This window comes from Amphiura filiformis, chromosome 9 (genome assembly GCF_039555335.1).
Source record: "Amphiura filiformis chromosome 9, Afil_fr2py, whole genome shotgun sequence".
Lineage (NCBI taxonomy): Eukaryota > Metazoa > Echinodermata > Ophiuroidea > Amphilepidida > Amphiuridae > Amphiura > Amphiura filiformis.
The window spans coordinates 61,097,491-61,112,768 of NC_092636.1; the positions used below are offsets into that span (position 1 = coordinate 61,097,491).

Below are 15,278 nucleotides of genomic sequence, written 5' to 3' on the forward strand. Positions count from 1 at the left end.
AATCAATTTTCACCTAGGGCGTGATATTACAGAACATGGAGGCAGCTAAGACGAGACAATAAATTCTATGACAATGGCTGCAGTCAAGAATTGCCTGCCATTTCCCATCACACAAGTGTCTTCTGGACAGTTATTTTCATACACTTCACGTTTCTGCTGTCTGTAATTGATTGTCAGAAATTGATCCAACTTGGAACTAAACCAGAGTTCAAGATTCTCCAGTTTATGTACGGTCCTTTATGAATACTATAGTAAGCAATCTAAAAACATCAACTGTCTTTTTGAAACTACTTTTTCTCAACATGGCTTATGTTTTACCCCAAACTATTCCTTTGAAATCAGTTTGCTATCAACTGATTTCAACCAAATAATTTGTTGCCGTAAAGACTAGTTTAATCGTACAATGTTTTTCTGAAAAGAAGTATATTACATTTTCGGTTATCGGCAGTAATTTTCAGCTCTCTGCTGCAATTTTGTTTCTTGGTTGCGTTTCTCACTCAGCTCAAGTGATTAGCTTTCTTTGAGGCTTTGTTCTTCTCCATGTTTTATTATCGATGCAGAAAATGCAATGCAATTTTTTGTCGTTGCAGAAAATGCTGCAGCATAACACACACAAAACACTGAACTACATTCTGGTATAAGCCATATTTCAATGTGTTAAGAAAATTTATTGATAAGCATAGGTAGATAGAGTTTTGATCATTGAGGTTCACCTGGCAGTGTGATAATTGTGTATGCTTGTCAGCTCTTCCAAGAAAGAAATCCTTTCTTATCAAGATAGATTCTTGTCACATATGTAGATCTTTTACTCTGAGATAGCACCAGCTCAAAAGCCAGACTAACAGGTTGAATGCAAGAAGGATCTAAGTGCATTATGATAACAAAGCATTTATGACCTTCTTGCAATCAAGTGCCAGCCTGATACCCTCAGAGATAGCTGGAATAGAGCAGCAAAGTTCACTGGCCACTTCGCAACCGCATGCTTTCTGCTTGTTCTTTGAGGGGCATCGGATTGCGGTCCACAAACTAAACCTGATCTACATTTGTCTACTCCGATGCCAGTTTGATTCCATTTGCTCTCTGCATAACCGTCTGCCAGTGACAACATAATAAGCCATTCTTGATTAGCTCAAATCTTTCCCACCCCGTCATACGTCATCAAGCACAACAATATGTTAATTGGCCACTTAATATTCACGAGTCGTGACTTCATTGAACTCTTGACGTACAAAGGAAAAGTTCCCGGACCTAACTGTTTCATGTTAGATCCAATAGCCAATCAGAAATGACATATGTTTCAATTGACAGACAGTTTGTGTGGAGTGAATGGAATCAAACTGGCAGCAGAGGAGACTAAATTCATATATAAATGTATACAAACCATGATCCTTGGGATGTCCAGTCTAGGCCTGGGTTTCTCCTGCTTAATGGGTCTCTCAAACTCATCATCATCAAAGATACTCTTCAATGGTTTGGATTCAACTTTCTTCTGCATCCCGTCAGGTTCATCTTGTCCTATTCTCCTTGAGTCCTGTTTTTTGGCATCATACTTCTGATGCTGAGAAGAGTCTCTTGGGCCAAATTCTTTCTTTATTTTAGTATATACGGCACCATTTGGCGGCCCGGAATGAGACTCACTTGATTTTGCATCAGCCGCACTTGACTTTGCAGTCCTAGATTTGGACTGCCCACGATTGCTTGGCTTTGTTTTGTCTGAGGTTTTTGTATTCTGTCTATCATTACCTCCTTGTTTAGATGCTGTATGAGATGACGCATTTTGAGTTTTGAACGGAGAGTTATCATTACTTTTATTTCCATCAGTAGTCTTATGCCCTGCCGAGGCTGAATTAGCAGGCCGATTTGATGCACCTGCAGGACCAGGTCTGGATTGTCCCACCCCTGCTGCATTACGCCATGTTTGCATCTCGTTCGGCTGCTTGGTGACACCAGTCGGACACAAGTTATTGACTTTACCATTCAACCCCAGAGCAGGTGGGAATCTAGCCTGCGTTTTATTGTCAACCGGTGTCATTGGCCCTTTAGGGATTCCCAACAGATGTCTCTGGGTGGAAGCATCTACCAAGTTGTTGCGCACATTGCTGAACTCGCCTAGTGTGTTGAAAACCCTTGTGGTTATATCGTCCACATTATGAGTCTGGAGAAAGAGAACACAAAAACATATTTGGTTAATATGATATTCAGACAGTTGCAACTTTTTTATTTAATTGCCTGTACATTTTAATAAAGTTAGACACCTCTTTTAAAGATGACATATCAAATTGCTGCCAGACATTAGTTTTAATAGTTGGTAATGAATTCTGTCCAAAACTTGATTGCTTGTGGTGGTGGTATTTATACAACTAATTGAAAGACCATCCTTACTCAGCTTCACAATGCGTATATTTCAAGGGTTTAGGGGGCAAAGAAGGCCCTTTCTGCAGTAGCTGCCATATCCCTGGCAGGTGTCATATTTATAAGATTGTGTACTATATATTTATCAGAGATGTCACAGGCTGACCCAAAAAATCCTGAACTTGCGAAGCGCAGCTCTCGCGCAACACGGCCGGGGGGTCCGGGGGCCCCATATTGCAAATACCTTCTCATTTGCCTCTTAGACTTTTTCCAGCGCCTACTTAGCACGGTACCAGACACTCCAAAAGCAGCGTTCATACTGTGCCAAAACTGCCGTATCTTTCTTAAATCTTGAGGTAACAATCTGGTTTGCTCGATAAATGATAATTTGTTATGTTTACATTCAGTACTTTTAGCTAGATAAAAATACTCAAAAGTTCAAGAGTAGCAAATTTGGATTTAAACACAACATGTGTGAAATACTTTCTATGGAGGAAGGAGTCAAAAGTCATAATTTTTCTCATTTTTCACTCTTTACAAGGTCAGAACTTGGCAAAGAAATGGGGTATTGACCTGGTTCGGTTTGTATTTACAGATATAAGATGTTAGCTTTGGGAATAACACAGAACTTTGGTGATCAATCATCATTTAGGAGAAGCAAAAGTTAAATTTCTGAATTAGATCGACTTTGGTATTCCAGTGTGCGTTGCCTGTGTGCTTGGTCACTTTCCACTCACTGTGCGTGTAATTTGACTCTTGCATGCATAGACTGTGGTAAGTTCTACGACGTACCAATGAGAAAAAAAGGCATTATATTTGCAATATGCTTAAGGGCCCCCGGTGGGGTCCATGGGGCGAAGCCCCGGTAGGGGTTGAGGGGGCGAAGCCCCCCGAAGCCAGATGGTTTCTGCACATTTAGCACCACAGTAAAGGCCATTTCAGAGGGTAAAAAGAACAGTTCAAAGCTCCTGGCTTGTTCTACACTTTTAATAAAAGTGCTTCCTTCTTCCAGAAAACATGCTTTAAAGTTTTCAGTTTCCTATACTTTTATGTACAAGAGACACTCTTAAAAAAGTTTTTGGCTTTATTACATGGACAATATGGCTGATGTTGATATATGTGAAGCAGAAAGATAAGACAATAGGGCCACTCCAAAAGCGAAAAAAAAGAAATTAAAAAAAAAAAAAAACAATTAAAAAAAAAAATTTAATCCCCAAAATCCGGATAAATCCGGAAATGTGACATCTCTGATTTATGCAGAAATTGCCAAATGTCTATAGTGGCTCTATTGCAGCCAATCATATTCATTGATTTTGACATATCTTCTCCAGAACAATTAAAGCAGGGGATGTATTTTAATAATTGACATATCATCAACAAATTTCACTATACAACTAGTAGTATTCAAATTCACTAGAAAATTTTCAATTATCATTTGTCATCCAGATCTGCTTTCATAAAGACAGGAAAGAAATAGGGTCATGCAAATCTAGGTTTATGCATAATTTCTATTCATCATTCAGAAAGTTATATTTTCCAGCCAAAATTTCGGATACTGAACTGTATTCAAAACAAAAATGTTCCAGATACTTCAATAGATTTTCAATGATCCCATTCTATTTGACCTCATTCCTGTTAACTTTGGACTTTAATAAGACTGGACATTGTAACTGCTTTTATCTTTTGTCAGTACATTTTGGTAATTTCCTGCATCAAAACATACAACATTTTCATGTTATGATGTCTACATATAGTATCTATCATGCAAGTTTCATTTTAAAACAGTATCAAAACAAAACTAGTTTTATTCTTTATGAGGTATCAAGTTTCACAGTTCAAAGAACAGGTAAACAAGAGATTTCCACTGACTGATTAGATTGATTCAATGCTTACATTCAAATATACATTGAAACAGGATTCTTACACTACCATGCAGATATTCTGCCTATACTATGAAATAGCTTTATGCAGGAATCTGGCTTATTGGATCCTGAACATTGTTAAGTGGAAAAGTGCATGCTTTCTGCATTTTCTCTATAAATAAAGCATTATCATGATACTATGTATGTGACAGTGTTAGTCTATGCAATTCACTTAGTATCAGCAAATTTAAAGCACAAAATTTATGTGAAATAACATAATTTGAATACTGGTAAGTACTTACTGCCCAGTGACCAACAACTAAATCAGAAAGATGTTTATCAAATCCGCATTTAAAATTTAACTTTCAACACAGCACTACATGTTACTTTAAGAGAAGACGTCATAAAATTTGAACTGACGTAATAACAACATAAAAATTCCTTTAAAAAAGGAATGGGGCGCCCAATGTGAGCTTGATCGTGATGTGGTGAATTTCATGGTGTTTAGATTTGGTATTATTATCTCTTGCAAACCCGGTGACACCTCATTATAGAAATCAGACCTGTTGATAGGTTGTAAGAGGGATAGCCTTTTCCAGGCACAAATTGCGCCATATAGGCCTATAAAGAAAGTTTTGCTACTTTGCAACACAATAAAAACTTAAATGCAAAATGAGATCCTGTAGGTACATTGGCTCGAGGGGCTTAAAAACTAAATGCAAAATGAGGTTTTAAAAATATTGTTTTCTAGAGTCAAGATGCAGGTATCATTATTAAGCCTCATATCACTTATTTATTGTCGAATAAGTGCAGAGTAGGTTAGATATGAATATTAAATGTTAGACCAAAGTAGCTCAAAGCACATGTACTATACACCTGATCCGTGAACTTGTCTTTTTAAAGACAAATTCTTGTTTAAAAGTAGTTCTTGTTTCTGTTGAAAAGACAATATTGATGTCTAAGATCTTAATTATATCATTCATAGCATTTAAATTCAGGATATAATATTATCTATAAGACTTCCCCTGTGGACAATGGATCTATTCCCTGATCAAACATATCCCATGCTGTGGCTGCAGCATGTCTGTAAATGTATATCATTGGAATTAACACCTGATAACGACTATTGACTAAATAAAAAACATATCCAGTATATTTCATATCTGCCTAAATTCTTCTGGTAGAATAAACAACCTTATCTCTGTTTCTGATAGCCAGCCATCATATCTTGAAGGTCATCACAAAAATAATGCATACACTATGGACCACAATGGCCTCATCCCAATGTCATAGTTCAATAACCTCAATTAAACAATCAGAGAGCAAAATTTGACCTCGAAAGTTGCGGAGTATGAGTTTGTGTACCCAAATTTCCAAAGGTCATTCAATGAATATGCAACTGTATTGGGGTTAAAGAAATGTGCCCTGATAGATGAGCATGTTGTGGATCCTAGTGATAGGCAATGGTGACGATTTCTTGTTGGTAAGAAGAAAAGCCCAGCATTATTTCAAAAGAAAATATCACATTTTCATCAAAATGTACCAACTTTTAATGTGTTTGGTATCAATCTGGACTGGAATTGAATCATTCGCCAGATTCCGTTGATTACAGCAAAATTCATCCACAAATAAAGTCATATTATTGGGTCACCATATTGTAAGTTTGGCAACTGTAGTTTGAGAATAACCACAATATGGATTTTATGGTAATTAACAAACAAAGGCCATCGGTTTAACCCCAATACATTTGTACATTCATTGAATGACTTTGAAACTTTGGGTACAAAAACTCATACTCTGCAACTTAGGTCAAATTTTGCACTATGATTGTTTAAAGGCCCATTCAGTGATTTGCTCATCCGGACGATCGTAAAAATCATCAAAATTCAGATTTTGGTACCTTTGTAATTGGCATAGATGTGCTAACATAGCCTGCTAGTGGTTCGGTCGAAAGCCGTGTATTTTAGACAAAATAAAGCATTTACATGAATCTGGACTTTTGATACTGACAGTACAAGAAGTCCGACGAGATCGAAAAGAAGCTCACTCTCCACTGCACTAACACGTTGCTATGTATTGTTTCTACTACTTATTACATCAGTAGCTACTATTTTAAACAAAATACACAATTTTAACTGTTTTTCATATTTGAATTGACCGTTAGTTTGCCTCGTGACCTTTAACTGCTTATTTTGTTTTCTACTACAAAAATGAAGCGCCTGTTTTAAATCAATTCATGAATTTAGACTCTACTTCCCCGTGTTAGAAACACTGGACTAGGAAGTTTTTCCAGTCGATTGGTGGCGACTGTACGAAAATCTCGATTTTCTCGAGTCGATCTGAGTTGAAGTAGAAAACCTTTCTAAAACTTCTGTTTTTGACTAACTTGTCGATGTATTCAGGGGAAAAGTGGTTTAATGAAATTCTGTAGACTTATTCTTTATTTCTAAGCAATTCTGACAAATTTCCATTTTTTTTAATGTTCCTGTGAAATCACTGAAAGGGCCTTTAATTGAGGTTATTGGACTATGTCATTGAGATTAGGCTATTGTGGTCCATAGTGTTGGTCACTGTCTATCGGGTTCTAAGAGGCGGTAAACTGGTTTTTAAACCAGTTTAAAAGCCTTACAAAGGTACAAAGGTCACGGTTTATTTGGTGTTTTTACAAATCCATTAATTTGGTCTTTTAAACAAAGAATATACGCACACCATTTTATCCTGTGCATAACAGAAAACAATAATAAAATCAAATCCAAGCATATTGTGGATTTATTTCTGAGCAAGGGCATAATTTTAGCAAAATAGCACAACAATTGCGGAGTAAATCTAGTAAGACTGAAATTAGAAGCTACTCACAAGTACATGCCAATATTGTGGGACGCCTCCGTAGAGGGCGCCCCAAAAAGAAAAACAAGTATATCTAATAGCCTGTATTTGGACGACTAGGAAAGGTAGGAATAGATAAAACCATCAAAGCAAAGGGTTCCCCAAATAACTAAATTGCAATACTAAGTTGCACTTTGTACCCTCATATATCAATAGTGTCAACAAACAAATGTGACAGACAAATTATTTTATTAGCCTGATGTGCTGATTTATAGGGTACTTCAAAATTTTCAAAGGTAATTGGGTTAATTGGTCGATTAATGCACTCAAGCTAATGTGCTTTGGTAAAATATTTGATGTAATGGTTTTTAAAACCATCTGATTTATTTTGTTCAGATAAAACAGTGACAGGTATATTTTTTTATATAGTTTAGCATTCAGGGATTCATTTCATTTGATCATATCCCAGGGCAGGGGGTACTAATAGTAAGTGTGAATGACCATGGGGATGTGCTGCAGAGATGGGTCACATTTTGGCCATCTGGTATATCCCCTTTTTTTATTTTCCTAATTTCCTCCTAAAAATATACCAATTTTGCCTTAGAACTGTAGCCAAAATTTTTGAAAATTGCCAAAATTATGAAAAAAGTTTGGCACTTTGCATTAAATTTGGTCAAAATTTTGACTATTGGTATTAGCGATAGGTCCAAATTTCCTGCAAAATTGGTACATGTATATCGATGGATCCTCTTTCAAATTTTCAGTAGCACATCCTTATCCACTGCCTCAATGCCTTCAGGCCTGTAGCCAAGAATACCAGTTACACAGGGTGCACTGGCTGGTTGAAGGCAGTGCAACACACCTTGAACCCAAGTCCACCAAAAGGTTTACTCTTTTGCACACATCTGGGTTGTGTTTTTTTGGGGGGGGGGGGGATTCTCATAAGGTCTTCTTTCTTGATTGAAACAATTCAACAACAACAAAACAATCTAAGTCTGTATTTTCTTGAGGGTAGAGATTGACAGTCCAATATCTCCCCCACCCACCCTAAAAAAATTCCGCTTTATTTGGCTTTTCTCTCACTCTTATTTTCTGTTTCTTACCCTGACAGGTGCGGAAAAGATAGGAACAAAATGTTGCTCTGCAGCTTCTAGTTTCTCTGCTTGTTGCTTCCTCTCCAGCTGAGCCTGACGTTTCCGTCGTTCCATCTCTCTTTCCCCTTCTCGCTCAGCCATTATACTGGAAAATACAAAAAGATCACAATACAATGAATAAATAAGAATTCAAATCTGATGCGTAGAATATAATCCAGAGGACTTGTTTTGCAAGGCGGCCTTTCAAGTATTCTAGGTGTCAAACCTACTGCAAGTAAATATTGAAAATCCAATTATAATTACGAGCCAAAATCAGTCAGAAACCTGTCTTGGATTTAAGCTGTGTTATAGGTCTTTATATAACATGAAGCAGTAAGCACTTTGCAGATTCATTATTTCATAACACATCAAGAGATTGACAGACCTAGATTGAACAAGAAATTCTTGGCCATCTTCTTTCTCATGAGACTGTCTGTGTAGCTAAATGTGATAGCAGACTAAGCCTAGTTCCAGATGAATTACAAAGAACAAGCTTTTTAACATTATAAACCAACAGAATGAACCTTTCAACACTAGACATCATATTACATACCCATGATAAAACATCTCATCCTCAATCTTCATACAATGCACACAATTTCCTCATCATAGTAACTGAGTTTCATCACAATACAGTCATGAAGCATAAATTACACATAAATGGCATCCTATACCCACACAACAAATAACATACACCCACCGATCACCGATTCAAACATGTAATTCATTATTTTCATGTTCATCATCATGTAATAGGGAAAAGTCGGAGGAAATACAAGAGCTATTAACTTAAGGGAGGGAAAGCAACCGGGTCCTACTTCCTATTTTATAAACTGTGTTACACCTTCTACTGTCTATGGTTACACATTAGCCTACCTATTACAGAGCAAGCTGATAAAGCAGTGTTGATCAATCAGGACAATTAACAATGCTAAATGGTGGGTGATTGTGTAATCAATTTCCTCTTTCACTGTGTACATCAACATATGGAATACTGTACTACTAAGGACCTGGGGAGAAAGGAAATTCCTTCATATTTACAATTGTACCAGGGCTGCCCCTACAAAGTAATATTGAGTCATCTTTGGGGAATCCCCTTTTCCACTTGTAGCTGAACTCAAACAAAACAGCATGTACTAGCAATCCTTGAAAGCATAACTTATTCCCACAAAATTATTATTATTTGGTTATTTTGTTCAACTTCTCAAATGTATGAGCTATCATGCTGTTGGGATATGGAGGCATTAAAATTTAAAATATGGTTTCATGTAGGTTTAGGTTAACTCAAGAAAAGTTCTGTCGTCAATACTATATAGAAACAAATTGCTCCTTAAATTTTTTTATTTTTTGGACTGGCTACAAGCCCAATCAGAAAACAATATTTTACTATGTAAATAGTGTTACCAGAGGGTCAAGACCCTGTTGGTACTTAGCCTATGCCTCACAATTCTTAAAACCTCACTGCACATCTCACACTGTAAAACACACACTTTTAAATAAATCAACATACTTTTAAGTATACTCTTAAAAGACCAAATTATCTTTATATCTTGTCAAAAGAAACAGATATGTCACTTTCAGACCCACAATTCTGATAAATTTTTGCAAACTTGACATCATTATTTAGGGTACACTGTATCTCTTCTGTTACAATCAATATCAATGGTAGCAATACTATCTGACTTCTCCACAGACCCTGAAAAACAACTCACATAGTTTCTCTGACCATTTAACATTATTTAATAAGTTTGTTATGCCTTGTGGGCTATAATGTCATATTCTGGATATTTATAATATCCTACAAATATGTAAACATCACAAGTCACTTGCGCTGTTTGTGCAAAATATTTCCTATTGATGGAATCTGATTCCCTGTTGTTTGTGTCAATAACATTGTCACTATATTTATTTCCATTACCAAGATTAGAATTTTAAGTGCCTTGCACGTCAACTGAAATAAAGATCATAGTTTGCATTCAAGTGGCATATCTATGATGCTGATTACTATAAATATGGAATTCTATGTGTGTGATTGCTCTGCAAAACAAAATTATGATACAACATGACAGGCCCCTTTCCTCTTCAGTGGCATAGCTTGGGGGAGAGAGACTTTGATTGAGGGAAATCTGTCATTTTTCTGCAATTTTCAACAGGATATTTCCAAATTTTCACTAAGATGAGGGGGGTGCACATTTTAGCCCCCAATGCACTGCACCCCACATCCTGGTCAGGTCAGCACTGAATTACAATACTGGAATGTGACAAGACCTTTTTCTCCTGTCCTTCACCAAGTTCACCATTCCCATCTCCGAATACAGTTATTTAACATCTATGGTCCCAATTTTGGCCCAGCAATACAATTACAAAGTAAAGCATGTAAAACAAATGTTGCCTTCAAACCTTTACTTCCCATCATAATACTAATGATAGAGAGTTTGTCCGTCTGTCCGCGCGCATCGGTGCCACGTGTGTAATTCACACTACGCCATCGCGCGCGTAAACGACGCAGAGCCACGTACTTACGTCCCAGAGACCAGTGGACATGATAATACGGAAAGGAAAAGAAAGGAGGACAAAAAAGAACATGGACGGTTCACAGCTACGGGGTTATATGGGTAATGGGTGTTGGGTAATTAGAGATAGGCCTATCACGAGAACCGCCCAACCCGAGAACCGCGAAATCTAGTTCTCTATAAAATCCTACCTTTAAACCAACAAAAATAAAAAATAAAGACAGTAGAAAGTTGAGCACTGCAAATTAAATCATCAATTAATATCATCACTGTTTACTGAATCTTGTTTACATAAACAAATTTAGGTTGAATATAAAGTGGAGCATATAAACAAGTTGATGAAGTGTTTGCAATTTAAAATGCTTTTTTTTTTAATTACTTTTTAAAATGCTACATTAGATCATGATGATATTAACCTAACCTATGACTATGATACCCAACCAACAACCTGCCAAAATAGCTACAGTTAACATAAATTCACCAGGTAATTATTATACACAATCTAAAACATTTAGTATTCACTTCTTATGTAAATAAACCGACACAGACTGAGTATGCATACTAATGCAACATTGCCTTATAAGGAAACCGATCAACTGTTGACCTCCAGGCTGTACAGGTTCAACGAGAGAAAAACGCTATCATTTGTTGGCACGTTGTCAAGTAACTTAAAAACGGACTTCCTCTGTCAAATACTTACAACCAGGTGCCAATGACAGTACTCTACACATGCAAATGTGTATAAACAGAAAATGAGAATTATTTCTTTCTGAGAAAGTAATAGTGGGATTTTTTTCTTCTTCTCTGCAATATGTCCAGCTAAACATATATAACTAGAGCCACATCCTGGTGATAGTCTACTGATAGACCATAAATGAAGTTGGGGGAGGTGGACCCTTGACCTTTGACACAACTCCTGCTAAATGTTCCAAACTGTTCCCTGGTGATGAGCTTTGTAGATCGGAGCAACTTAAAATTAGACTTTGACTTGACCTTTGACCTGGGATGACCTTTGCGGGTTTATAATCTCCGGGAGTCAGGGATTATTTTCCGCAAGTTACAGCCCAATCGGAACAACTTCAAATTTGACCTGATCTTTGACATCGGATGACCTTTGCGGTTTTAGACTCCCGAAAGTGTTGAGGATGATCATTTTCCCGAGTTACAGCCCAATTGGAGTAGCTTCAAATTTGACCTGACCTTTGACCTCGGATGACCTTTGCAGTGTGGTAGGGATTATTTTCCCCGAGTTAAAGCCCAATCAGAGGAACTTTAAATTTGACCTGACCTTTGACCTTAGATGACCTTTGCGGTTTTATACTCCCGGGGTGTCTATCCCCGAGTTACAACCCGATTGGAGCAACTTTACAAATTGCATTATGGGTAAACAACCACTTCACATTGCATTATGGGTAGGCTTACACAACCACTTCCATACCCTTACCAACAGACAGAAATGACAAATCTGTACCATTTGTAGACCATTCGGACAAAGTTTGAAATTCAAAAATAATTTGCAGCAATGAATTCTGGGTAGACATTACGGTGCATGCATGTGTTACTTGAACTATTCTCTAGTGACTGCTAGAGGTATGTTTCCACTACTACTGCAGTTGAACATAATTGTTTTCACTCCCCTGACCTTATAACCCACTTAGCCATATTTCTGCCAACTCACTCCCCTAGAGTAAAGACAGAGATATCCACAGACCCATAGACCGAGAGCTCTGTTTTATTAGTACAGATGTACAAGGTCAAGTTTTGAATGATTTCTGAGAATGCATCAAGCACGTCATTCAAACACCACCTGAATGTACAATAATAACCTGGGGTAAATACAGAGGACTAACTACAAGATTCAATACAATATAAATTTGTGTATCTAAAAGAATTATGAATTTTGAAAAGGACACGCAATATACCCCCTCCACCCACACACACACCCATCCCCACCCCCACCCCTCTCCACCCTGCACCACCTCACCAATATATGCACACATACACAACCACATAAAGTTATATCAAAGACAAAAAAACATAATAATACAACTGTACAGATATGGCAACTTATAAATCCACTAGGCTACCTAAGCAATAAATATACAAAAAATATCAAAGCGACTTGGAAGTTTGCATTTATTGAATTCACAGTAAAAAGGAAATGCTTTCAATTTCGTAGTTGCAATAAATGTTCACACACCTAAAAATCCTGTTCATTCAAAAATAATTTCTGAGTAATATAAGGAAATAATATTGAATTTAGCTGTTATTATCAAAATTGTAAAAATAAATACTCTAAGGCCTATTATATATTGCTTTGAAAATATTTACTTTTGCTTAAGATTAATGCTTCAAAACAAATCTACTGCATCCTTACAACACCTCAAACCAATTAAATAAATAAGCATTAGGAATTACAAGAAGCTGTGCATGAGAATTTAAAAATATAGCAAGAAGCCATAAAAAGGTACAAGTATATAAGATAAATGCACTATTTATCAACAAATGGAACAAATAGAAACCTTTTGATGAAAAAGGTGCACATCTACGGGGTCTCCCATTTCCTCTGAATCCTCACAATAATTATTAATGACGTGCATCTGAAATGTCTTATGAAGACAGCAGTCATTCTTGTCATGGCTAGCTAGTCTCAGCTCAAGATCCATTTTAAGCATTTATATTCTGTTGTTTCTTTAATACTGAATGATTCAAATCTACTTGAATGTTTTTGTTTGTTGTTAGATGTATTTTGTATGTTTGCAAATTATATTTCAAAACATCCCTCAAGCTTATGCAAGTAATACTTCAAATAAATCAAGAAATAGATAAAATGATGACTTGGTCCATAATAAATGACAAAAGTAATATTCCTACAATTAAAACAATTACTGTATAAACTTTGCTAGCCTCGCACAGTGTCCTCAAATCTTAACTAGTGACATCCAGACTCGACTTTCAATGCATAAAATGCAAAAGAGTCACATTCTAAAAGTACATCAAAATACAGGTCATTACTTCAACTAACATATATCTCTTTACGCCAGGTAAAAAATTGGGCTATATTCCATTTGAAATTCATGTCATACACCCCCTATGGAAGACATGACCTTAATCTTCCACAACTGGAGTGTGAATTACAAATGGGTTTACCTGAATGGGTGACTCCATTTGAAATCTACACCCCCTGTATGGGAGATTGCGATTGTGGCCATGTCTTCCACAGAGGGTGTATGGATTTCAACTTGAATAGCGTAACGATGTGAGCCTGCGAGCATCCTAGTTTACAAGAATACCGTCACTTCTAACAGACACAAAAAGATGAACCGTTGCAAGGAGACAACAAGTTATAACACGTAGGTCTTTTTTTTATCCGAAAGGTATATAAGGCGAGGATAGCACAACCGGGGGTCACTCCCATTGTGGCCTGTACACCATCCGCGATAATCAACTTTTGAAAAGCACCCTAAACAAGGATTTAACCCTTGGCTAAAACGACACCCTAAACAGGGATTTCATGCCTAACATCAAATTTCATACCCTAAATTTCATTTCCGCGTATTTAGAAATTGCAATTTTGCTACCCTTTTTTCCAATTTTTCATGTTTTTGACACCCTAACCGCGATCTGCTTGGATCGTGCCTACCCACTAAAAACGACCCTTTTACGCGTTTTCATTATCGCGGATGGTGTACAGGCCACAATGGGAGTGACCCCGGAGCACAACCCCAAAATGGAACACCACAATTTCAGATAAACAGGGCTGCCTGTATCACCTTCAGGCATTCTATTTCATATGTTACATGCTCAGTACTGGCTTAATAGAAGGGGCATCCACGTAATACTGCAAGCAATAATAGTCTCACTCTCAGTGGCACAGTTCATGAACCTCTATTCATTATCACAGCTCAGAATTTGACCTTGAGTTGTGGAGTAGGAGTTTTTGCATCCAACATAAAGAAGGTCATTCTATGAATATGCAAACATAATGAGGCTAAAGAACTGTGTCCTTGTCGATTATCATGTTTGGAATCCTATGAATGATCGTATTCTGTGTTGATTTTGAAGATGGAGTATGTTAGTGATCTACTTATCAATTTGCTGTACCTGCTGAACAGGTGAAATAGATGAGTGCTTTATCCACAGAATCGTTGCACAACAGGCTTGTGGAGGAAAAAATAACACACCTTGGGAATTCCCTCATCGGCCCATGCCGCTTTAGGAGTTCGGAAAATAAAATTGGAATAATATTCAATGAATTACATTTCATATGATACAGTAGCAATTGTGCTTGTTGCTTTATTCTTGCACAAAAATTAACTGATGTATTTACATAGGGCTTGAGTATTGCCGTGGGTACCCAACCCACTACCGTAATGCCCTCAAAATATGTTCTTTACCGACGGCAGTCACTTGCCGTGCCCTCTAATGAAGTTGCCGTCGGTGCCCCAGCCCTGCCCCTTCATTATAAATCATTAACAAGTACTGGTTAAAACCCGAAAAATTGTGGAAAATTAAATCGAAAATCTAGAACACGCTCGTTATTTTGAGCATCGCAACCCAGCTATCAATCACAGTATACAGAATAGTTTGTT

At 37.1% G+C, this 15,278-nt stretch overlaps 1 protein-coding gene across 3 annotated transcripts in view; it reads right to left on the reverse strand.

Moving 5' to 3' along the window:
* The window catches only part of LOC140161266 (uncharacterized), a 260,421-nt gene that overhangs the window by 203,337 nt on the left and 41,806 nt on the right, over window positions 1-15,278 (reverse strand). For all 3 annotated transcript variants that reach the window (XM_072184733.1, XM_072184731.1, XM_072184732.1), the window contains exons 2-3: window positions 8,144-8,279; window positions 1,382-2,155 (exon numbers count right to left, since the gene is read on the reverse strand). In XM_072184733.1, coding sequence (XP_072040834.1) covers window positions 1,382-2,155; window positions 8,144-8,275 — 906 coding nt within the window. In that variant the 5' untranslated portion in view covers window positions 8,276-8,279. The remainder of the gene's footprint in view (window positions 1-1,381; window positions 2,156-8,143; window positions 8,280-15,278) is intronic.